Source organism: Aedes aegypti, chromosome 2 (genome assembly GCF_002204515.2).
Source record: "Aedes aegypti strain LVP_AGWG chromosome 2, AaegL5.0 Primary Assembly, whole genome shotgun sequence".
Taxonomy (NCBI): domain Eukaryota; kingdom Metazoa; phylum Arthropoda; class Insecta; order Diptera; family Culicidae; genus Aedes; species Aedes aegypti.
Window position 1 is genome coordinate 435,494,719 of NC_035108.1, and position 24,622 is coordinate 435,519,340.

At 37.1% G+C, this 24,622-nt stretch overlaps 1 protein-coding gene across 1 annotated transcript in view; it reads left to right on the top strand.

Moving 5' to 3' along the window:
* Nucleotides 1-24,622, top strand: part of LOC5567004 (lachesin) — a 224,723-nt gene that overhangs the window by 99,270 nt on the left and 100,831 nt on the right. Inside the window, exons 5-7 of the mRNA XM_021847812.1 lie at nt 812-976; nt 9,841-9,900; nt 11,056-11,127. Coding sequence (XP_021703504.1) covers nt 812-976; nt 9,841-9,900; nt 11,056-11,127 — 297 coding nt within the window. The remainder of the gene's footprint in view (nt 1-811; nt 977-9,840; nt 9,901-11,055; nt 11,128-24,622) is intronic.

Here is a 24,622-nt window from a genome sequence, read left to right on the forward strand (position 1 = left end):
AAACATGTATCCACAACACAAAGTCTGGCTCAAAACTGCTAGAGCCCTCGAGCACACTTTTGGCATCAATCCAACGCAGCAATCATGTCCTGCAATTAATAGCCAGGCCCCGGTTGAAGAATCACTCTCATCGTACCACAGGGACAGTAATTGACGGCCTTGTTTAAACTCCACCCTGCCTCGACTTTCCACTACTGGCGCTGTCTCTCTGTCACTCGTGTGAACCATATGGGCGGCGTTAAGTCAGAGTGGACCAAGTGACAGTTTTCATATTTTGAGAAAAATGGGCTCAAGGTATATGACTTAGCAATTCTTTGACTCGTGAAAATTGTTGTTCAATATTACACAATTTTTTTGGACTGACTGTACTTCATCCACTCTGATTAAACGAAAGAACACCGCTAAGCGACACCATACAACTACTAAAAACTTTCATCAGAATCTGGACTCGACTCAAATCTGATCAAAGCGAATTGGAGCAAAAGTAATTTTGCATTTAATGACATAGTTTTCCGGTTTCCCAAGTTTTGTACTTGGTCCACTCTAACTTAACTCCGATCATATGTAGACCAAAGGAAACCGACAGGTAATTTACAGTAAATCAATCTCCTACATCGCACCGCAACCGTAATTGGCTTGTTTTGCTCTAGATTTATTGGTCCGGGAGAAAGACACCCACCCTCTCATACTCCCATCCCTCTAAACAAGCCGAAGTGAACTGAGCTCGATGTAATCATTTTACAGAACCCACTTTATGGTTGCAGCCCTTTTTTCATTATCCTTGTATTTTTTTTTGTCTTGTTTTAAACAGATACATCCCGGACGGGCGATAAGTTCGAAACCCTGTCCCGAAACACCGGCTACACCAAGTATATGCAGCTGAAAATTCGCGCCGTGGGCCCATCGGACTTTGGCTCCTACCGATGTGTGGCGAAAAACTCACTGGGCGAAACGGATGGGCTGATTAAGCTGGACGGTAAGTACATATAGAAGGTGTACCAGTTTTTATCATACTGGATGTAAAATTTGAAAAGCTTTTCTATTGTGATTCTATTTGAATGACAAGATATATTTGATATCTAACTATTAAAATACACGAAACACTTCAAGCTTATAAATCAATTGAAATGAATTATCACGTATAGCAGAATAGGAAACCACTATGGGCATAATTGGTAACCTACCCGTAATACAGGAATACAGGTGATAATATAGATTTTTTAAATAGAACCTATCTTATCGAAGACCCTTCCAATTTGGCATATAGTTCATTCCATACGAAGTGACCACAAAAATGAACAGATATGTAATCAACCATCAATTAACCAACAATTTAATTGAAACATTTCATAATAAGGTAGCCTGGGGCAAGTGAAAGTCTAGGGTAAGTGGGACCTTCCTTCAAGGCTCATTTAGGAAAAGTTTTTCATGTGATTATTTTTCTAGAAAGGTACAGATACAAATGATTGGGAATCTACTTAGTACAAACAATATTGTTATTTTTATTACCATGCATGCTCCATGTAACAGTTTTTAATTCAGCGCTAACTCACATTATAAATTGTGACACATTTCACGTCTTGCATTGGTATTATTACAAGCTGCCTACGGAAAACAGATGTTTTGTTTTCATTTCATATGAAAATTTCTATGATCTAACTTATCCCGAAATATCGTTATACCTGGGGGATCCCACTTACCCACTTAGCAAAACTAAATCAGACTCAAATAACGTAAGAAAGCAAATTGCTAGTTTTACTATGCATTTTTTTTTTATTTGAATTTTCAAAATACAAATTCAAAATTGAACAAATAGAGAGAAGAAATTTCAAATGCATCCTTAGAACAATTACTTTTCTATTTGCATTTAACTTAATTTGTTATTTCTACCAAATTCAAAAGTTGCGAAAAACAATTCCATCCCAATAAGTGGTTTTCTGCCATGAATATCATTAATAACAGAACACATTCAAAATTATGTCAATTTTTGAAAGTTTATGTCCTACTTTCAAATTTATAACTTATAAATGATATACTTTGAACATGTTTAATTCCTATTTAAACTTTTAATGAGAAATTTTCAGTTAAATTAAGTGCAATGTGTGGGCAAGCCCCTCCCCATCATTAGATTTACTTAGTATTATGAAAAAAAGGAAGTATATAATAGTAGTTTTTGCAATTTCTCATCGTAATAGGCTGTTTTTCATCACGCCAATCTGTCATGAAACGGCATATTTTCTTGCACTGAAGTATGCAGTGCGGGAATAGTCATTACGCAACTGAAACATAATGATTCATTACGCAGCGATTTCTCATTACGCAACTGTTTTGAGATGCGTAATAAATCATAACACAACAATTTTACATAAATTGAAAAATAATGGTGAATGCATTTCGATATAATTTCTGATACCCTCAAGTGGCCTTCTACGAAATTGCAAAAAATGTTGTACATAACTTGTTGCAGAACTCGATTTCTACAGCACTTGTCTTAATTATCCTACTCGGCAATCCTCGTAGGATAAATTCACGACTCGTGCTGTAAAAGTCATCAATCTGCAACTTGTTCCGTGAACGACTATTACGCAACAAGTTTCAGAATGATGATTTATACGGCACGAGTCGTAAATTTGTCCAACGAGGCTTTCCGAGTAAAAATCGAGTTCTGCAACGAGTTGCGTATAACATTTTTTGCAATTTCATAAAACACCACTATATCAGAGAAACCATATCGAGATTCCATAATTTCTGAAAATCATTGTATTATGATTTCTTACGCAACTCAAAACAGTTATTGCAAAAACTTTTTCCAACATGATTAGAACTGAATTTTCAAAGCTTACCTAAGATATATCTAAAATACATCACAAATTGCGTCAAAAATTCTACTGTTCAAGAATTATCTACGAAAAGTATAACTTGGCTTCAAATCTTCCGAAATTAGTATAACGGTAAAGCTATCTGTGGAAAAAAATAGAAAAATGATTAGGAAGGGGGCGTTAACTAGGACATTAATAAAAAATTTAAATAATTTTACCAATTATTGGCAGAATCCATGTACTGGGATTGAGTTCTTGTGCAATCCCAGGATGGAATTCCCAGAAGGTTTCTGGCAGAATTCTGAGGAATCCAGAAGTATAGGAAGCTATTCTGCTGAATTTCAAGGATAATCTCTAAAAAAAATAGGCTGATGGAGAGAAATGTGTTTGATTCCATTCATTGGAGAGATTTGTATTATAATTTTACCTCCAGAGAAAATAATATGAACAAACATTTATTTGTTGTTGTCCCGTTGTTCTTCTGATGTTTAACATGCTTCAACATTATGGTTTTTTTCCTCCGTACGACGCTCTTTTGAGAAACTTTCTGCAAAACTCATTTCAAAGTTCAAAAAGCAACATTTTAGAGAATCTAAAGAAGGAAGGTAAATCTAGGATCAGAATTTTCAAACGTGTAATTCCTGGTATCTGAAAGTTGATCAGGAATTCCTCAACAAATTTTCCAAGTACCTAATGCAAAATTTTCGTTTGAGATTTAAATTCAGTAAAATCTTAAATTAAAAATTTTACCATAAGACATCTTTGGCAATCTTTGGTTCCGTGTTTTACGAACTTGATAATATCCACTTCCTCATATACTTCGTACAACTCATGATTCATGTTCTTCCAAAAAAATTTGTTTGCTATTTCGTCAAGTAGGAAAAATTTCCTGGACTTCGACTGTTCCTATGTAGCATTTGATTTGTCCATGAAGCAAGATATCCATGGTATATCACATCACTTTCGTTCAAAGTTTATCCCATCCATGTTTGCAAGTAAATTCGGGCATGTCAGCGAAAACCGACAGTTCTTCACTGATGGGTCAGGATGATATCACTGGTTTCGGTGTTTACCACGTTTCTCATATGCTTCAAAAGCCATGTTCTGTATATGTTGCTGAGCTAGCAGCTATACATTACACCTTAGAGTACATCAGTTCTCTCCCACCCGAGCACTTCTTCATTTTTTTCCGACAGTCTAAGCTCTCTGGAGGCTGTTCGATCAATGAAGCCGGTGAAGCACTCAGCGTACTTCCTGAATAGAATACGCCAAACATTGAGTGCTTTGTCAAATCGCTCTTACACTATTACCCTAGCTTGGGTCCCTTCTCATTGCTCCATTCCGGGCAATGAGAAAGCGAACTCTCTGGCTAAGGTAGGCGCTAAAGAAGGCGATGTTTACGAGGGTCAAATCGCCTTCGATTATTTTTTTGCATTGGCCCGTCGGGAGACCTTGATCAGCTGGCAACAGAAATGGAGAGGTGGAGAAATGGGTAGACGGCTGCATTCCATATTTCCTCAGGTGTCGAAAAAAACATGGTTTAAGGGGTTGGGCATGAGCCGTGATTTCATTCGTGTCATGTGTCGGCTTATGCCCAATCACTATTCGTTAAATGCGCATACCCACCGTATTGGGCTCTCAGAAAGCAATCTCTGTGTTTGCGGCGTGGCTTACCAGGATATCGAACATGTTGTGTGGGGATGCAGTGAGCATCGTGGCATCAGATCTGAACTGACTGAAACTCTCCGGATTCAGGGAAAACAGCAGAAACCTGTCAGGGAAGTGATGGCGGGCCTTGATTTAGAATATATGAATTTAATCTATCTGTTTTGAAGCATATCAATATCCGAGTTTGATTGTGTTCGTTTCCCCTTCAAATTGTCCTCTTCTCGTCTGTCTCCCACGAACCGTTTCTGTTTAGTTTCGTTACAGATCAGGATATCCAGTCCCATCCACATAGTATACTACCCAGTCAACATTTTGATTGGTATAACTTTTGTTATACATCATTCTATATGAATCAATTCAATCGTATAGAATGCACGAAAAGGCTATATACTTACCAAAGTGGAGGCTATATGCGTACTTGGCACGACTTTTTCGGACTTTCTGCGATCAGATATACGATGCCACAAAATTTGGATGAAAATAAAAAAATAGTTTCCAGCAAGTCTCGAACGCGGGACCCCTGGATCAGGAATCAGGCACCTATCCACTGTACCACCAAGGGTTGCATATCCAATGGTTGAATTTTTGCCAATATTAATACATGTTTCATGTGCAGCGACACATACTTTGTTGTTCTTTGAGGCCCATCGTCAGCAGATGCCAAATTTGGATGGCAATTTTTGCTAAGTTATTGCGATTTCATACGATGCTTTCTGGATTGATATATGATCTGTCAGTTTATATAACATAACGCGATTCTATGTTGCACTATTCACGACATGTTTTGTTGTCAACACAGATTGTCGTTTATGAATCGTATTGGGGATTTATATACAACTTGTATTGACATTGATAACGCTTAATATGGCATCTTGTGTGATTCTGATTTTGGACGCATGAATATATGATTTTGGATGCACATTCTTATACGATACGTGGTTCACTGGGTAAATAGCTTAAGACATCCCGAAAAATCCTTTCCTTTCCTGTTGTATAAATGTATTCACTAACCTTGAAACTTCCCCAAACTAACATAGTTTTTAAAATAAATACAATATTCAATATGTAAACAATGTAAAAATAAAAGAAAAGATTTCGGCTCTGTTATGCCCTACGGCACCCGAGCCTGCCAAATAAACGAGTTAAAAACAAAAAAGTAGGAAAAATGGGTGTCTACGGTAGATGTAGTGTTTGATCTTTTGACCTTGACGCTTGCTTCTGCGGGGGCGGGCGATGAGGGCAGGATCAAACATGTCGCGCATCGGACGAGTAAAGTGAAAAAGTGCAGCGTTCGATAAGTTATTTTTGATCTTTCGACTTTTACGCTTGCTCCTGGGCAGTGCGTCAAGAAAGCCCCAGAAGTCGTCAGTTGTTTTCCCTCTCGGGTCGCGCGCCTATTTTTTCTGAGTACTTTTATAAAGCCGAGCCAACGAGTGAAGCTGAAAGTGGATTGTTGCTGCTCAGTCAAGGATGACGGATCAAGTGGTGAGCTCGTTTCACGTTACTATTTCTAATCTATTAAATATGTATGACTGCATATTTAAACATTACAACGGTGGGACGTAAATATGAATTTTCAACAAACTATGAATGGTTCGCCACTGTGAGTGACATGAATTATGATTCATAAATTATTTATGTTTAACATTTTTTTTTTTTCAAAACACCCCTTTATTTTGAACTTTTATGGAATAATTGAATTTTTCAAAAAATATCTTAGGTAGGCATTTTAGAAGAAATTTTCGCAAACATCTCAAGAGGTTTATAAAGAAATGCTGAGAGCAACACTAAATTGATTTGTTGAGTAATCTAAAGAAACATTTTTAATAAATAAAATGCAATCGCTAAGTTTTTATTATTTTGGAAAAAACATTGGTGAACTCTCTGGAGATTTTATAAAATGAATCATTGCCTGGTGATCTTACAGCCAATTTTTTACTTCTATTTTTTTATTTTGAAGAAATCAATAATATCTGAAAATCCTTAAAAGGTTGTAAGTGAACAACTGGATAATATTTTGAACTTACAAATGGATATGTAATAAGTACATAGCGGACCTTCCTGGAGTGTTATATTAAATAGTTTCTAAATCATTTTCTTGTAGAATTCTTCATGATTTTGTTTAACAATTTGATAGAGATTCTCTTTTCTGGTAAAATCAGAAAACCTACAGAAACTTCCGGAGAAATCCTTTGAATAATAATTACCGTTTTGTCTCAAATTCCGAACAGACTCATATTACACTCGTCTATTGTATGTCGGTTTGGTTGAAATGTTTCGCTGAAATATGTCATCAAATTACAAGGAAATGGCAGTCAATTGCAATTCATTTTTAACGTCTTCCAATCTTTTTAATACCTCGGAAGTAGTGATGATTGTCTAGTTCGAGACCAGTAATACTAACTCAGATAAATTTATTTACAAAATTATTCATTTGAATACGATTTATTCGTGTTGTTCGGAATTTGAATCAAGGCGTTCGGAATATGAGATAGAATGAACACAGTGTTCGGCATTTGAATCAAAATGTTGTGCCATACTTTTACTTAAAAACAATACAAAACAAGTTCAAATGAACAATTTTATCGGCACACACAACAGCTAACAGTTAGACTTTGCGAAGAAATATTTTTTTCACAAATATCAGCTAATTTATTCCTATCAGATGCATTTCAAGTCACTGTTGGCCTTAAGTGTTTGGAATATGAGCCAAAACGGTACTTATCCCAAGAAAAATTTTCCAAAATTTCGGAAATAATTCATGAGGAAACCATGGTAGGAATTCTTAGAGAAATCTCCTGACTGACATGACTGAATACCTGAAGTTCGTGGAAGAATCATAAGAGATACTTCTCATGAGTTCTTTGAAATAGTTCTTGAATATTTTTTAACTGGACGAAATTTATGAAAATCGTCATATTGCCATCGTCATCACATCTATAAAACAAGAATTGTTGGCCAATGCCTTGGACTCAAATCAGTTTTGGCAATACCGTAGTCTGAGGCATTCCTAAACTATGTGATTCATATCTTGGTAACTTGCACTGCAACTGCAGTGATTGCTGTCTGTGAGACCTATTCGATAGAAAAAAAGAGAGAATAGTGATTGGAAATAAGACGACAATTACCTTATTGAAATTTCGACTTAAGTCCAACCCCTTGAACAATGGCTTCTTCGATGCCCCCAGCATCCTATTTTTATTGCCGGCTGGCCAATGCATGTTAACGAGTCCTTGAAAAAGAATAATTGAAGGCGATTTGTCGATCACAAATATTGCCTTCCATAGAGTCCATCTTGGCAAGCGAATCCGCTTCCTCATTTTACAGATTCGAGTTATGCGAAGGGGCCCAGATCAAAGTGATTCATTCGATAGAGCACTCAATGTTGTTCGTACACACCCCCCTGCATAAGTTTGGGTTCACCCCCTCAAAAACATACAAAAGTGTTCAGTCCATATCTCTGTGATTACATGCCCAATTGAAACTCTTAAGGCCGCATTCGAAAGGCAAAGAATTATTCTTACTTCGTATGTATTTTACAAATAAAAAAAAAAAAAATTTTGTGTGCTAAATTTAACAACACTAACAAAATAACACTGAAAAAACATAGCTAATTTCCTCAGCATTGGATCGACCAAAATTTTAAAACAAGGTGTCTTTTGAATCGTAATCTTATATTCTTTGAAGAGCACTCACGCTTTTTTTGCGGAAAAATCTGAAAAGTATTCAAAATCAATGAAACAGTCAGTCAATTCATCGTGCAAAAGTTTGGGTTCACCTGAGCCGCACGCACATCATTTTTGTCAATATCTCTGTAATTTTTCAAACGATTTTTATAGTTTAAAAGTTCAATATATTTGAAAAAAAGCGTATACCGCAATAATAGCACAATAAAAATAGCTTTTTGTCTATTATTGCGGTATCTCTAAATAACATTCAAAAACTTTATATTTCAATAGTCATTTTAAATGTATTTGCTAGAAACATTAATTATATTATTTGGATACTATGTTTTGACATAATTTTGTGTCATTTATTTAGTCAAATAAAAGATTTCTGTTTTTTCTTTACCCTGTACTTGCTCTGATTTACAAATATATTGCAAATAAATACGTCGAAAAACTAATGCATATACAAGATAATCGCATGGAAGCAATCTCATAAAATTGTATTGGATTGGTGAAAGCTAGTGGAAAATATTTTTAAAAGCATCAAAATTGTAGGTTATGCTTAAGTCAACAAATTTATTTCTTATGTAGTGACTAGTGGTCTTGGATGGAAAAACCTTGTCTATTTACATTAACATTGTGCAGTTACGACGGAAGAGGAAACGAAACCGGCGTAAAATCATTCGATTCTGTTGATTTTTTTTTGAATCGTGACATAAAGTAATGAACTAGTTTTCTTGATAGATATGTCCAAAGTCACACAAACTGACAGTACCGTGCAGAGTCATTAACATGGAGGGAGCATAATTTCAATGCTCGAACATTGTGTGGCATTGAATGTATACTGAATGTAATAAAATTGATGTTTTTTGGTATTACGCAATAATAGGACAAGGGAAGCACTACAGATTTATTTTTTAAAAATGTATGTTTGATTCTAAAAATTACATTTTTACTTCACTATACTCCAGATAGTTTTAACACTTGACATTGTAAAATACTATGATATTTAGATTTTGGACACTGCAATACGATTTAAATTTCAACACTGTGCTTAAGTTTTAATATAATAATTAATTTAATAATTTATTTTTTTTTCTTAATAATAGGACGGATACCCTATATATTTAATGTTTCAAGATAACCAAGCGTTCCCAAGAATGAGCCAGTTTTAATTTGGAATGGGTCCTACCTTTTGACGGGTTTCGAAACGTTTCAAGAGATTCCTAGATTAAAGTGTCTAAGGAGTTTTCAGGGGATTCCAACGGATTTCTACGAGTTACCAAGTGGTTCAGGGTGGTAATCAAGATATTTTCAGGAGTTGTCAAAAGACCTTCTAAAGGTTCTTAAGAGATGTAATTTCATTAGGCACCATAGTGGTTTTATGGGGTTGGCAGATACATATCGTGTACAGGTTAACGTAAGTGGATTATGGATGCATAACTTTAAAATAAAATTGATCTGTTATATCAGTTCCATCGATATTTTAAAAATCGTTCTTCTGTTCGACAAACGAAATTTTCGGAAGCATTCAAAATGACACTGTTGCAATTATACTAGACCCTTTCTAGAGTTTTTTTTATGATCAACATAACTTAGTTCCTCACTTTGTCATACCCTCAACTATTTTACCTAATTCTTATTTTTCTCTAATTTTCCCTTCCATGCATATTTCACCGTCGCAGAAATACCGGCGCCCACGACAATACTGACAACCGAATCGCACTACAACAATCGATCGAAAGGTAATTTAAATGTAAATTTTTGAAATATATTTCCATGGCTCCCATAAAGCTCATTCCGCCGATTCTTTTCCGTTTAGTTCGTGAAATACAGGTGCCAGCCAGGTTGTTATTTTTTCACTGCTTCTGTCTTCGTCTTCAATGGGTTTCTGCTCACCAAATTCGAAGGTTTGCCTTCGACAACGCCGGATGGTTTATTGAACCATCTCCAATGAACTGTTTCAAGGTGAACGAGAGAAGTCTTTTCGCCAACACGAATTCAAAGGAAAACGACCGGTTTTCAAGCCTACCAATATCGATTTGTTTGGGAAAAGTTCTATCGAATCTCATTATTTCATTTATTTGGATTCAATCCGTTTCCAGTCAAACAATCGATGGCTTGTTTTGACTTTTTCCGGAATCAGACGCGATTTTTTTTTCGTGAACAACAGAATTTTATTGGCTTCGGCTGGAGCGTAAATTGCGATTTGAAAGCAATATCTATATATAGATTGTTAGGGTGGCTCTGAAACTATTTCTAATATTATCATTATAAGAATGCAAATTTCAACTGACAATTCTACAATTCACATGGTAAGGAGAATTGAACAAAAAATAGTAACTAACCAAAAGCTTTGGAGAGTTACTACGCAATATTAGAGAAATTTAAGGAACTATCAGTGAAAGGATTTGCAAACATCATTTTTGTTACTAATGGCCAGCTTTGGGCCGCTGTGCCGCGGTTGCCCTCTTCACCAATGCAAACAAAAGGCTTCTATCTACCAGGAAAGTTTTCATATTTAACGTTTTCCACACCGTCTCGCACGGATCGAACCAATTTTCTCTAGGAATTGAGGTTGAGACAAGTGAAGTGTCGATGACAATCAATATTAGCTTTTCGAGACGGAAGATGAGAAGGCGGATAGCAGAGTTGATAGCGCTTAAATACCCCTTTTCCCGTTCCTCCATTTTCAAAACCTAATGAACTTCCTCAACATCGTTTCTAAGCATCCTCCCATTATTGGAGGAGGGGGAATAGTTTCGATCGGAGCCATGGAACAGAAAAGACACATTATTAGGTATCAATTAATTTCTCATTGTTCTCTGCTCTCTTCCTCATTGAACCACCAACTAAATGAAATCGATGATATTATCGACGGACGATGACGACGATTATAGGTCGGAAAGCAAACAAAAAACTGGATCCTCTAATGGTTGGAGACTACGGCGTCGAGGAATGGAAAGAGAACGGTGAGTACTTTTGGATTTGTGTAGTGGCTTTATCGATTTGTGGTTTGCGTTGTATTTTGCGGTGGAGTGTGAAGAATTATGGTTTCCAATCAATTTAACCAGATTTCCTTGCAGTACACCAGTTACTGCAAAGATTGCAGACATTAGTATCGATAGTCGACAACGTTGGAAAACAATATCTTAAGACAAAACACATAGCCACAGGGTGTGAATTTAATTTTAAAATATTATCTCCTTTCAGATCAGTTCCTATTTCATTATTTGAAGCAGTTTTAGGTTTTCAAAAATCTTCAAGAAACTTTTTATTTTAGATTCTACACGGCTTACTAGCATTTAATGATCTGCAGAAAATGCGCATCTACTGCTAAATAAATGCGTATTGCTACCTGATTACATTTCACTTTACAATCTTAACCTTAGTAAGATACTGGGGTCATAATGACCCAAAATCGAATTTCAACCTGCAATATCTCTGTTGTTATCAAACGGATCTTTCTGAAATTCCCTGACTTTTAATATTTTGTGGAAACGAAGCGCAAGACCAAAAAAAATTTTTCTTAAGGTGATTCTAAGATGGCGCCACAAAAAAACAACTTAATAAGATACTGGGGTCATTATGACCCAGAAATGTATACCCCTATAAATCAGCGAAATATCAACCGAATAATGAAATTTATGCCGCATTCGAAAGATATACTCCTCAAGATTCTGATCACTACCTGGAATACCGGTTCCGGATCCAGTGGCCACCGGGAATCGGCTACGAAGGGGACCATGTTGGCCACGTGGAATTTCAGTACACTCAGTCCAGAAATCTGCAGTCATCACCAAATTGTATGAGATTCAGGCCATATAGGAATGTACTGTCTTCAGCAAACTTGTTTCGGGGACCAAGAACTTCCACATGGCATACAATTTAGTTCAGAACTCGACCGCGACGTGGCGCTAGCGTCGATATGAACTTCCGGTAGGGGCTAATTATGCGATAACTCGAGATCGCGAGCACATAGAAGGATGCTGTCTTCGGCAAAGTTGCTCAGGAGGATAAGGACTTTCACATGAGATACAATTTAGTTCAGAACTCGACCACCGCGTGGCGCTAGTGTCGATATGAACTTTCGGTAGAGGCCAATTATGCGATAACTCGAGATCGCGAGCACATAGAAGGATGCTGTTTCGGCAAAGTTGCTCAGGAGGATAAGGACTTCCACATGAGATACAATTTAGTTCAGAACTCGACCGCGACGTGGCGCTAGCGTCGATATGAACTTCCGGTAGGGGCTAATTATGCGATAACTCGAGATCGCGAGCACATAGAAGGATGCTGTCTTGGGCAAAGTTGCTCAGGAGGATAAGGACTTTCACATGAGATACAATTTAGTTCAGAACTCGACCACCGCGTGGCGCTAGTGTCGATATGAACTTCCGGTAGAGGCCAATTATGCGATAACTCGAGATCGCGAGCACATAGAAGGATGCTGTCTTGGGCAAAGTTGCTCAGGAGGATAAGGACTTTCACATGAGATACAATTTAGTTCAGAACTCGACCACCGCGTGGCGCTAGCGTCGATATGAACTTCCGGTATTGGCTAATTATGCGATAACTCGAGATCGCGAGCACATAGAAGGATGCTGTCTTCGGCAAAGTTGCTCAGGAGGATAAGCACTAGACTGATGCAAATTTTGAAGTTTTTGCTCCCCTATGCTTAAACGATGTCAATTATGATGAAAACGATCCTCCCAAAATTTGAAGTGATTCGGAAGTGTGGTCTTCGGCAAAGTTGTAGCTAGGAAGTTTTCACATGAGATGAGTGTGTTCACTTTTCCATAAAATAATATGACGAAGAGATAGAGGGCTGAACACAAAAGATTGGCGTTTTCCATAGTAATCTCCATATAAACTTCAAATGGCGTGTGCACAGTCAAATTTCATCTGAATCACTTCAAACTTTGGGAGGATGCTATTTACCATGATTAAAATCGTTTAAGCATAGGGGAGCTAAAATTTCAAAATTTGCATCACTCTAATAAGCACTTCCTCATGAGATACAATTTAGTTCAGAACTCGACCGCGACGTGGCGCTAGCGTCGATATGAACTTCCGGTAGGGGCTAATTATGCGATAACTCGAGATCGCGAGCACATAGAAGGATGCTGTCTTGGGCAAAGTTGCTCAGGAGGATAAGCACTTCCTCATGAGTTACAATTTAGTTCAGAACTCGACCGCTGCGTGGCGCTAGCGTCGATATGGACTTTCGGTAAGGGCTAATTATGCGATAACACGAGATTGCGAGCACATAGAAGGATGCTGTCTTCGGCAAAGTTGCTCAGGAGGATAAGCACGTCCACATGGGATACAATTTAGTTCAGAATTCAACCATCGCGTGGCGCTAGCGTCGATACGAACATCCGGTGGAGGCTAATTATGCGATAACTCGAGATTGCGAACACATAGAAGGATGCTGTCTTCGGCAAAGTTGCTCAGGAGGATAATAACTTCCACATGAGATACAATTTAGCTTTGAACTCGACCGCTGCGTGGCGTTAGCGTCGATATGAACTTCCGGTAGGGGCTTATTATGCGATAACTCGAGATTGCGAGCACATAGAAGGATGCTGTCTTCGGCAAAGTTGCTCAGGAGGATAAGCACGTCCACATGGGATACAATTTAGTTCAGAATTCGACCATCGCGTGGCGCTAGCGTCGATACGAACATCCGGTGGAGGCTAATTATGCGATAACTCGAGATTGCGAACACATAGAACGATTTTGTCTTCGGCAAAGTTGCTCAGGAGGATAAGCACTTCCTCATGAGATACAATTTAGTTCAGAACTCGACCACCGCGTGGCACTAGCGTCGATATGAACTTTCGGTAAGGGCTAATTATGCGATAACACGAGATTGAGAGCACATAGAAGGATGCTGTCTTGGACAAAGTTGCTCAGGAGGATAAAGACTTCCACATGAGATACAATTTAGTTCAGAGCTCGACCGTTGCGTGGCGTTGGCGTTGCTATGAACTTTCGGTAGGGGCTAATTATGCGATAACTCGAGATTGCGAGCACATAGAAGGATGCTGTCTTCGACAAAGTTGCTCAGGATGATAAGCACTTCCTCATGAGATACAATTTAGTTCAGAACTCGACCGCTGCGTGGCGCTAGCGTCGATATGAACTTCCGGTAGGAGCTAATTATGCGATAACTCGAGATTGCGAGCACATAGAAAGATGCAGTCTTCGGCAAAGTTGTTCATGAGGATAAGGACTTCCTTATAAGAAACAATTTAGTTCAGAACTCGACCATCGCGTGTCGCTAACGTTGATGTGGCCTTCCGGTAGGGGCTAATGCGATAATACAAGAATGCGAACACATAGAAAGATGCAGTCTTCGGCAAAGTTGCTCAGGAGGATAAGGACTTCCACATAAGACACAATTTAGTTTAGAACACGACCACTACGTGGCTAATTTTCAATGTAAACAAAGAAATAGATTGCTGAAAACTCCAAAATGAACTAAACAGTAATTTAAGGAGTAATTTTTGAAATCATTGGATAAATAAATAAATTGATAAAATTACGCCTTGAGGAGAACTGGAGGTGCCTCTCCTAGGAAATAATTTATAAGGATGTCCCCGAAAAAAATTCTGTGGCGTATCCCTAGAAAAAATAAGAGATAGAATTCCGAAAGAAACTCTTTAGCACATTTCATAAGAAACTTCCTACATTTTCTTACCCCCACTTAAAAAAGTGCACGTCATAAACTTTAATTTGAACGTAATCTTCTGCTTGAGTTGTGATTATCTAATCACCTACACTATTCTTCGCAAGTTAGAGTAAGTAGATTTGCGAGCATGACTTGAAGTATAAAGATGTGAATGTGTTCGGATAGTGATAATTATCAATATTATTATTGAGATAATTTAAAATTTATAGTACAGTGAAACCTCCATGAGTTGATATTGAAGGGACCATCGACTCATGGAAATATCGAGTCATGGAACAGCATTCCTTTGGAAAGCTGCTTCTAGGGACCATCATAGTAACCATGAAAGTTTGTTTTTACTATGGTCCCATGAGTCGATATCGAGTCATGGAACATCGACTCATGGAGGTATTACTGTAAAATCAATAGAGTGCGTGAATTTGATTTAAAGTAAAATTTAGTGCTGAAGTAGTTGATTTGATCCAGAATCAGTTATTTTTTGCGTAAGTTATAATAATTAACAGGATAGTAACGCCAAAATAAAACATTCTTCTCCGTTAACTTCTGGACATTTCTTTTGAATCAGCTTCTGCAGAAATTTCAACAAGAATTTGCATAAAGGTTTTGTATGATAACAATTTTGGCAGGAAGAACTCAGAAAAATTTCGTCAGATTATCTTGAAAAAAGGTTTGTAAAAAAATTAAGCAATTTCGCAAACACCAATGAAAAAATCCCAAAAATCCAAATTTCTCGTAGAATTCTATAATAAAGGATTAGAAGAATCAAATTAGATTGAATAAATGACCGTGGAGGAATTCATACATCAACTCGAACGAATGTTGGAAATATCTTATGGACTAATACTAGAAAAAACAGCTGGAGGAATTCCAAAAATAGCTTCATTGGGACGCATTATTAAAAAGTACTCTGAAGTGTTTTTAAAAAATCCTCTTGAGAAAATTCAAAATTATCCTTTAGAAAAAAATCAGACTATTATTCCGTCAAATCCAAAAATAATAACTTGAGAAATACCGTCGATGGGGGTGACAATGGGTCTAGGGGGTGAGATTGGGTCAAAACGGAAAAATATGTTTTGTGAAATATTTCAGCTAGTAACGCTGATATTACTAAAATTTATAATTCATATGTTAGGGAACATATTATTACACATAATTCATAACAATATACATTTTTAGAAATAGTAGTTTTTGTTTACTACATCAATAAACTTGCATGTTGAAACCAGATAAAATTTACAACATTAAATTTCTCCTGTACAAAGTATCACGCATGTACTCTAGCCTCTATCGTTGTATTAGTAGAATGTTGAAAGTCTTTTTATTACACATCACAGGTATTTTCCGGAATCTGTTTGATTTTCCCACAAAAAAATATTTTTTTTCGGTACGATGTCTAAAACATTGAAAATGGGGGTGACATTGGGTCAAGCAAGAACGATAGTAAATGAAATTCCAAATCCACTTTTTTGACATTTTACGGTACCGGTTGTTCTCTTTTTTCATTAAGATGTGTTTATTCTTTCTATATATAGCATCTCTGAAACATCAAACAAGTCTACTTGAGTATTCCGTGCATTGAATAAAAATACAACGCATTTTGACAACTTTTCAAACCAGCAACTGTGTTTTTATCAAAAGGGTGTTTTTTTTCTAAATTTGATTATTTATCAGTATTTTTATATAATAGAAACATCTCACGGAAGTACAAATGAGTTGGATCGCTGAAATACTGGGATTATGACGTCAACTTCTGTCTGAAATTTATTGATCGTGGAATGTCGCACCGAAATATAACTATTTGCGAGGTTTAAATTAATCACTGTTTCAGTACACCTTTGGGGAAACTGAATGGGCCTTATAGCAATGGGGATGAGACTTTGAAGACAATTTGAGGAAAAAACCAAGAAAATTTATGTAAACTTGACGATAAATGTTGGGTTTACGTATTTTTTCTCATAGCTCTTAAATTTTCTGTATAATTTTTCTTTTAAGTGGGTTTATCATACTTGTGAAACATCTTAGATATCTTTTTGTCTTGTTTGCATCGTTTTTTATCAATATTTTTCAGTTGTGAATGGTTTTGAAATCATATTCTCAAAAACAAGTTATTTCAATTATAGTGACCCAATGTCACCCCCTCTATGGGATGAGATTGGGTCATTTTTCATTCACTTGTGATGCCGCTGTGAATAAATATTTGTCTTTAATTTTTTGAACAGTTGTTAATGTACCATCAAAGTACATACACACCAAATTTGAAGTTTATTGGAGTTCAATTGCGATAGTTATTCAAAAAATAAATCGCACATATCCCTTTTTGACCCATTGTCACCCCCAACGACGGTACCGAAAATAATTTTAAAATCAGATCGTCGAAGAATTCAATAAAAAAAGACCTGTGAGGGAATTGCAAAAACTCTGAAGAATTCACTCCAGATAGATTTCTCCGGGAATTAATCCATCCTCAGGGAACTTTTCCAGGAATTATTGCATAGATTACTTCAAGCACTTCTCCAGCGATTCTTCCAAGATTCTTCAAGCGATTTCTCCTGACATTCCTCTAATAAAAAATAAGAGATTCCCCTAAGGAATCCTCCAAGAAGATCTCTACAGAGATTTTTGCAGAATGTCAGAGGTTTCTCTAAGAAACACTTCTTCAAGGATTACTTAAAATATTTCCACAGTGAATTCTCCAGAAATTCCGCTGGTAGTCCTCTCAAGATTCCTCTAGGACTTACTTCTAAGATTTCCTCTAGGGATCGCTCCAGGAATTCTATAACGAATTATTCCAGAGATTCTATCATTCAATTGGGGATTTTACAAGAAATTATTTCATGAGTTCTTATAGGGATCGCTGGAGAAATTCTTGCAAGAGCCCCCTCAGAATGGAATGCAAGGTTCTTCGTGGTGCTCCCGCTTGCCAACAACGATTCTGAGCTTCACATTTGGCGATCCTGCCAGGAGTTTTAAATAAATTTTCGTTTTTCCTGGAGAGCCTGGATTCGATAGCAAGTGGGAGTGTCCACTAGGAAATGTGTTTGTGTCGAGTGCTTCTTAAACCGCGTGTGAAAATATGTATTCAGAGTGATTGTGGAGTGAAGTTTGAATCTGATAAAAAGGCATCTGTAAGTAAACAGCAATGTGGTATTTTATATGAATAATAGAAAACTGATTGAAAAGGAAATATGACATTAATATGCATTAGCCGCTTCACTACTCGCTGAAGCAGCAATGTTTCTCTCTGTTCTTGTTGTTGCTCTTATTGAACACCAGCATCACCTCAACTATTTGAGTTGCGCGATGCAGGCTTTGAAGTGAATATTTTGTTTTGCATTTGAATTCAAACAGATTGCTTCGATGGAAATATTTGAATGTAATAGAAAGTGTTTCATCTATTTTATCCGATTCAAAGATTATGATCATTTCGAGCTGATTCATCTAAGTTATGAAGTGCGCATTCTGCTTTTATCAGGGACCTATTTTCTGCACAGGTTGAACGGAAAAAAGAATAACGTTAGGAACTGAACTATTTTTTTTTGCAGAAGTCAATTGAACATATCCGTACAAAACGTGTATAAAAAAATATCGTATAATTAAGTATAATTTGTAAAATAATGTGATTTTGCAAAAGAGAAGTGAAGTGTTAAAGTTATTAGTGGTTTTCATGAATATTAATTAATTTGTATAACTTATCAATTAGTAATTTCAATCGAAAAAAAAACTCCCGTAACATTTATCAACTGTGCAAATTTCTATATAAATAATAATAAAACTTCGCTTTGATTGTATGTTATCATTTCATCGTTTCTTCTGTGATGATACACACATTTCTATATCTTATCTCTCCTGCTTTCAAATAAAAAAACAAAATAATTTCAATGAAATAAAATAGAGTGAAAAATGAATGTAAGTGTGTGCAAATATTCCTAACCATGGCGATTTTGAATTGGTGTTCCAAAAGTAGATTTTTCGTTCCGTTAATCGATTTTTTGATGTTGAAACAACATGAAATCCTAATACAAGGGATTTGATCTTATTTTGAGTCGTTGTTCTTGTAAATTTGCTTACGAGTAAAGAAATAAAATCGATACAAAGGACGAATCGAATTTTAATCGATTCAGTATTGTCGATGTTTTGGTCAAATTTGACCTATAATGCACATGATTGTTTTCTTTCCTATTTGTACATTGTGTATCCCGTAATGTTTAACGAACAAGTTAAGTGTAAAGCACACTGAATCGGTGAAATTTGTGAATTTTGTGTCGATAACCGGTGAGATCCAAACTATTCAAATCTACTTAATTCATTATAATTTCTAAATAAATGCCATGTTAAAAAAAAATAATAACATGTTCGAAAAAAATATCCTCAACGCGACTGGTGGTTGCTATGAAAAAATGCCCTTTACACAATTGGTGTATGCAATGCAAAAAAAAAAAAAAAAATATGTCCTTAACATGACTGGTGGTTGCAATTAAAAAAATATTATTGCCGCGATTGGTGGTTGCATTTGGTTTGGTATTTGGTTGTCTTTAACGCGACAGATGGTTACAATGAATATGTTATTAACTCGACTGTCGGTCGCATACTTGTTTCTAGCAATCAATGTTATTGATATTGCTAGCGCGACTGGAGGTCGCATATTTGTTCTAAGCAATGGTGGTGTATACTTACTACCGCGACTGGTGGTCGCATACTGGTTCATAGTAACTGCTATTGATATTGTTCACTCGATACGACCACCAGCGTATATTTGCTCTAAGTAATGGTGGTGTACACTTGCTATCGCGACTAGTGGTCACAAATTGATTCCTAATAAAAGTGATGTTCACATGCATGCGCGACTGTATCTATAGAATAAGATATGTAAGCCCAATGATGGCTAGTAACTTAGTAGATATGTTATATCAAAACAAGTAACAACAGTCAAACAAGTCTTTGAGTGAGTATTTCCGTGAAAGTACGGTGGATTGAATGTACAACAAGATGAAAGTCAAACACTGATGCTACTCTGTTGAACGCATATATGTCAGTTTATTAATAGCAATATTTTGTCCAAAATTCATCTTAGATATGTCATTTCATATAATTAGCTTGCCGTTTCTAATGCATGGAACGACATTCAACCGATCAATAATTTCAACGCCGTTCTGATTGCGTGGGTATTCTACAGCGGAAAAATGTTTCAAAGTCGCATGTACAAGTGAACAGTTGAAATATAAAACAGTATACATCGGTGAAGTTCTTAGCGATGTGAAATATACATCCTGAATTCCTAAAAGCTTTCGTGATGACGGAAACGATGTGAAAACTCATCACTTCAAACTTTTTTTTCCTGAGAAGAGGGAGGATGAACTGAATGAACATTGTCATAGATCTTGTCTTCCAACCCTGTTATGATGGTTGACAATCAAAAGCCTGTTGAAAGAACTCCGAGAATGTAGCATCGGATCGGACATCAAACGATCTAGTAGGCATGGCACAACTTCGACGCCTCACTCCTATAGTAATGTCAGAATAGAATGCAAGGTTCTTCGTGGTGCTCCCGCTTGCCAGCAACGATTCTGAGCTTCACAACTAGAGAAACATCTTTAGTAATCCTTGAAGAAATTGTTTTAAGTGTTACTCCTGGAGGAATTCCTGGAGAAAGCCTTGAAGATATCTGTGCAAGAATCCTTGAAGACACTTTCCTGGAGAAAATCCTTGCAAAAGTCTGCGGAAAATTTTATAGAGGAATACCAGAAGAAATAACTTAAAAAATCCCTGGAGAAATCTCCGGAGAAACTTCGAAGTATTCCTAAAACGAATCCTGGAGGAACCCTTGGAAAAAATCCTGAAAGAATCCCAATAAAGATTTTGTTGGAGGAATCTACGAAGGAATCACTTAAGACATTTCTGCTGGAAACCTTTGCGAAATCTCTGAAGAAATCCTTATGCATATTTTTTTTTGTAGGAATCCTTGTAAATATTCCATGTCAACTCCCTGGAGGAAGCTATTCCATGCATGGCAAACAAAAGTTCTTCCTGAAAGAATCTCTGGCAAAAGTCCTAGGGAACCCCAGAAGAAATCAAGGTACGAAGGTAGATTAAGGTACAGAATAGCTTGGATTATTTTCTGGTAAAATACTTGGAGGAATCTTCGAAAGATTTCCTGGAAAAATCTTTGGGAGAGTGTCTGGAGATATTTCGGGAGGATGAGGACAGAAGGGCATGGGTTTGTATTCCATCGGATGAGCTCTCGGTAAATAACTGTAGAATCCATCATACAAAACATTTAAGGTTACTGGACTATATCCTTTGAATAACTCCGATGTGAACTACGTCTTGAGATCTAGATAACTTTTTGGAGGAAATCCAGAAGGAATTACTGGTATAAAGTCATAAGATTCCTGCGGATCCAGTTAAAAACTAAAGTGCACAGTTACTGCAACAACTTCTAAAGAAAACTAGAAGTAATTGTTTTTGCAACTTCATGACGTTATCTGTATCTGAACTCTTGTTGGAATTTTAGAAGTGAGTACAATATAGTTCATATCATATCATAGAGCTTATTTTATATTATATACTACACAACTCGATATTCTATAACCCGATATACTCTATAACTAGATGGATTTTCCGGTTCCTTCCAATTTCCATACATTGTGCTCTCCATAAGTCGATATTTCTGTAACTCGATATCTCCACAAGTTGATGTTACGTGAGATGTGAATTTCTCTCCATAACTCGATATCTATTTTAATTTTTTTTCTTTTTTGGGGAAACGTGATCTAATTTTTGTTTGAAGGTGAATAAATACTTACAAGTTGTAATGACATGAAAATGATAAAAACTATTGTCAGTAAAAATAACGTGATTTTTCGAGCACTTCGAAAAATGTTTTCAAATAATAGTTTGTAAAATGCTATCAACAAAATAATACTGCTTTCTTACAAAAATGATAATAAAAATATTGGAAATACAAAAATTTGTTCCTTCGATTTTGTGTCGGTATAATCTATTATACCATAATTCTATAAGTCGATGGTCCCTTGAATATCGAGTTATAGAGAGTCGACTGTAGTTTATATCGTAACATATATTTCGTGGATCGTGTAGTTAAAAGACACGGACACGGACACCGTCTTCAGCCATTTAGCTGACGAGCGTCACGCGGAATTTACTACGCAGAATTAAAAAAAAACTGAACAACTTTGCCGAAGATAAAACCTTTAAAAAAGAGTTCCTTCTGGAAATACATATAGACGCCAGCACCACATGCTGGTTAAATTTTGAACGTATGTTCATGACTAATTCCTTATTCTCTCGAACAATTTTACCGCAGACAGCATCCTTCTATAAGTCGGGTCTCGGGTTTTCAAACCCGGACTCGAATGGTTCGGGACGGATTTAAAGGCTAGAACATTTTTTTCGAGTACGTCGGAATCGGGCTTGTAAAAATTCGGATTTAGGTGGATTTTAGTAAGAGTTATAGTAACAACCAAAAAGCTTCCTTATGCATCAGAAACGATGAATTTATCTATTTTTAAAACTCGGTCTTTTCTTACAAAAAATGCTTAGGTTTCGAGTCAGATTTGGATTTGAACAGCGGATTTTTTTATTCAAGTTCGGGTCAGGTCTGAGTACGGGTCGGGTCCGGGTTTAAAAAAATATAAAGTAAGTCGGGTACGGGTCGTGTTTGGGCTCAAAAAATGTGAAACCCCCCTCTAATAATTAACCTCTATCGGAAATACAAATCGACGTCAAATCCACCGGGTGGTCGAGCAACTTTGTGGAAGACAGCATCCTTCTAAATGACCCATAACGCGGGTATGTCACAGTTTCATGGTGCGTTATGGAGAAAAGATATACCAGTGAACCCTAGTCCTGACTGCTTCAAACGAAGAGAACAGGATGTTCGAGTAATGAAAGGAACACTTATTAGTCCTTGTTACATTTTAAACCTTGTTGAAAGTGACAAGTCTCGGTTTTTCCAGTTGCAGAGAATGATCTGACAATGATCGAGACAAGGAAAAAAAATTGAACAATTTGTTTCATAATCCTTCATTCAATTGATTCTCTAGTTTGAAGAAGTAGGGACTATGATTCTGATGCACGGACAATATTTGTGTAATTTCTACCGAAAGTCCATATCGACGCTAGCGCCACGCGGTGGTCGAGTTCTAAACTAAATTGTATCTCATTTGCAAGTCCTTATCCTCCTGAACAACTTTGCCGAAGACTGCATCTTTCTATGTGTTCGCAATAGACCATTTCCGTAAAAAAATTTTATTGGTTTATATGATTTCTGACAATTTACTGAACAAACTTTCCTAAGGAACCGATATGTTTTGGAGCCTTTAACTATTAGAAAACGATGAAAAACTTGCGGCACGTTAGTTCACCCCTCGGTCCCCTGCAATTTGTTTCACCTCGAAAAAATGCAGACCCCTTTTTCCCCTATGGTATTGCAACCACGTTGTGGTGAATTTAAGATCAGCTGGCATGACCAGATGATTTTTGTTTATGTTTTCATTCATCATAATGGGCTCCGCTGGTTTCGCTCCCCCCTTCCTTCACGGTTCCTGAATCACCGCGGTAACCACCTTCACCGCTTCGGCCGAATATGACCGTACCCGGCGGACACTACACGGTTCTGTAACGCAAGGATTGTAGTCGGCAGATGCCTGATATCTGTTTTCTGCCGACGAGGATTGAATAAGCCGGAAGATTACCGCCTAGAGGCAGCAACAGCCCCGCAAGGAAATTTTGAGCGGCTGTGGCTGCCTCTAGGCGGGAATCTTCCGGCTTATTCAATCCTCGTCGGCAGAAAACAGAGAGATCAGGCATCTCAAAATTTTCTTGCGCGGCTGTTGCTGCTTCAAGGCGGAAATCTTCCGGATCAACATCCAACAGATAGATTTAGGCATTTGCCAAAAATAGCCTTCTACAGAACTAGCGGTACCGTAACTGTTGGGTGGATGAGAGATTTGTTGTTAGGGGGTGGTTTTGAATATTGAATATGTGGAGGAAAACATATTTTCCTAAACCTGAATCGGGTTGGAGTTGAAACTGTGATTCAGAACGGATTGCGCCAGTTCCAACCTGGTTTAAAAACGTTTGTTTGAGTACTTTCAAGTTAGTTTCGTTGGCGCTCCTGTTTGGGGCGCCCTGACCGGGATCACGGTCAGTTTGAGCGCGCACCTGATTTGACGTTTCCAAATGTAAACAAGCATCCCAATGCAGGGGTGGAATCGAAAAACTGTTGCAAAATCACCACGCTGATTCCCATAGGGTTGAACAAACTGTGCCGCATCTTGAATTATTTTTCAAAATGTGGTGAGTATCTATGTTTTCAAAAATTTGTAAGAAAATCAGGAGTGCGTATAAACAAAATCTGAAATCGTTAACATTCATTAAAAATGATTGCCTTTCGAAGAAAAATTCAAAAACTGGGGGTTAGATCTGACGGAAATGGTCTATCTCGAGTTATCACATAATTAGCCCCTACCGGAAGTTCATATCGACGCTAGCGCCACGCAGCGGTCGAGTTCTGAACTAAATTGTGTCTCATGTGGAAGTGCTTATCCTCCTGAGCAACTTTGCCGAAGACTGCATCCTTCTATGTGCTCTCAATCTCGAGTTATCGCATAATTAGCCTCTACCGGAAGTTCATATCGACGCTAGCGCCACGCAGCGGTCAAGTTCTGAACTAAATTGTATCTCATGTGAAAGTCCTTATCCTCCTGAGCAACTATGCCGAAGACAGCATCCTTCTATGTGCTCGCAAT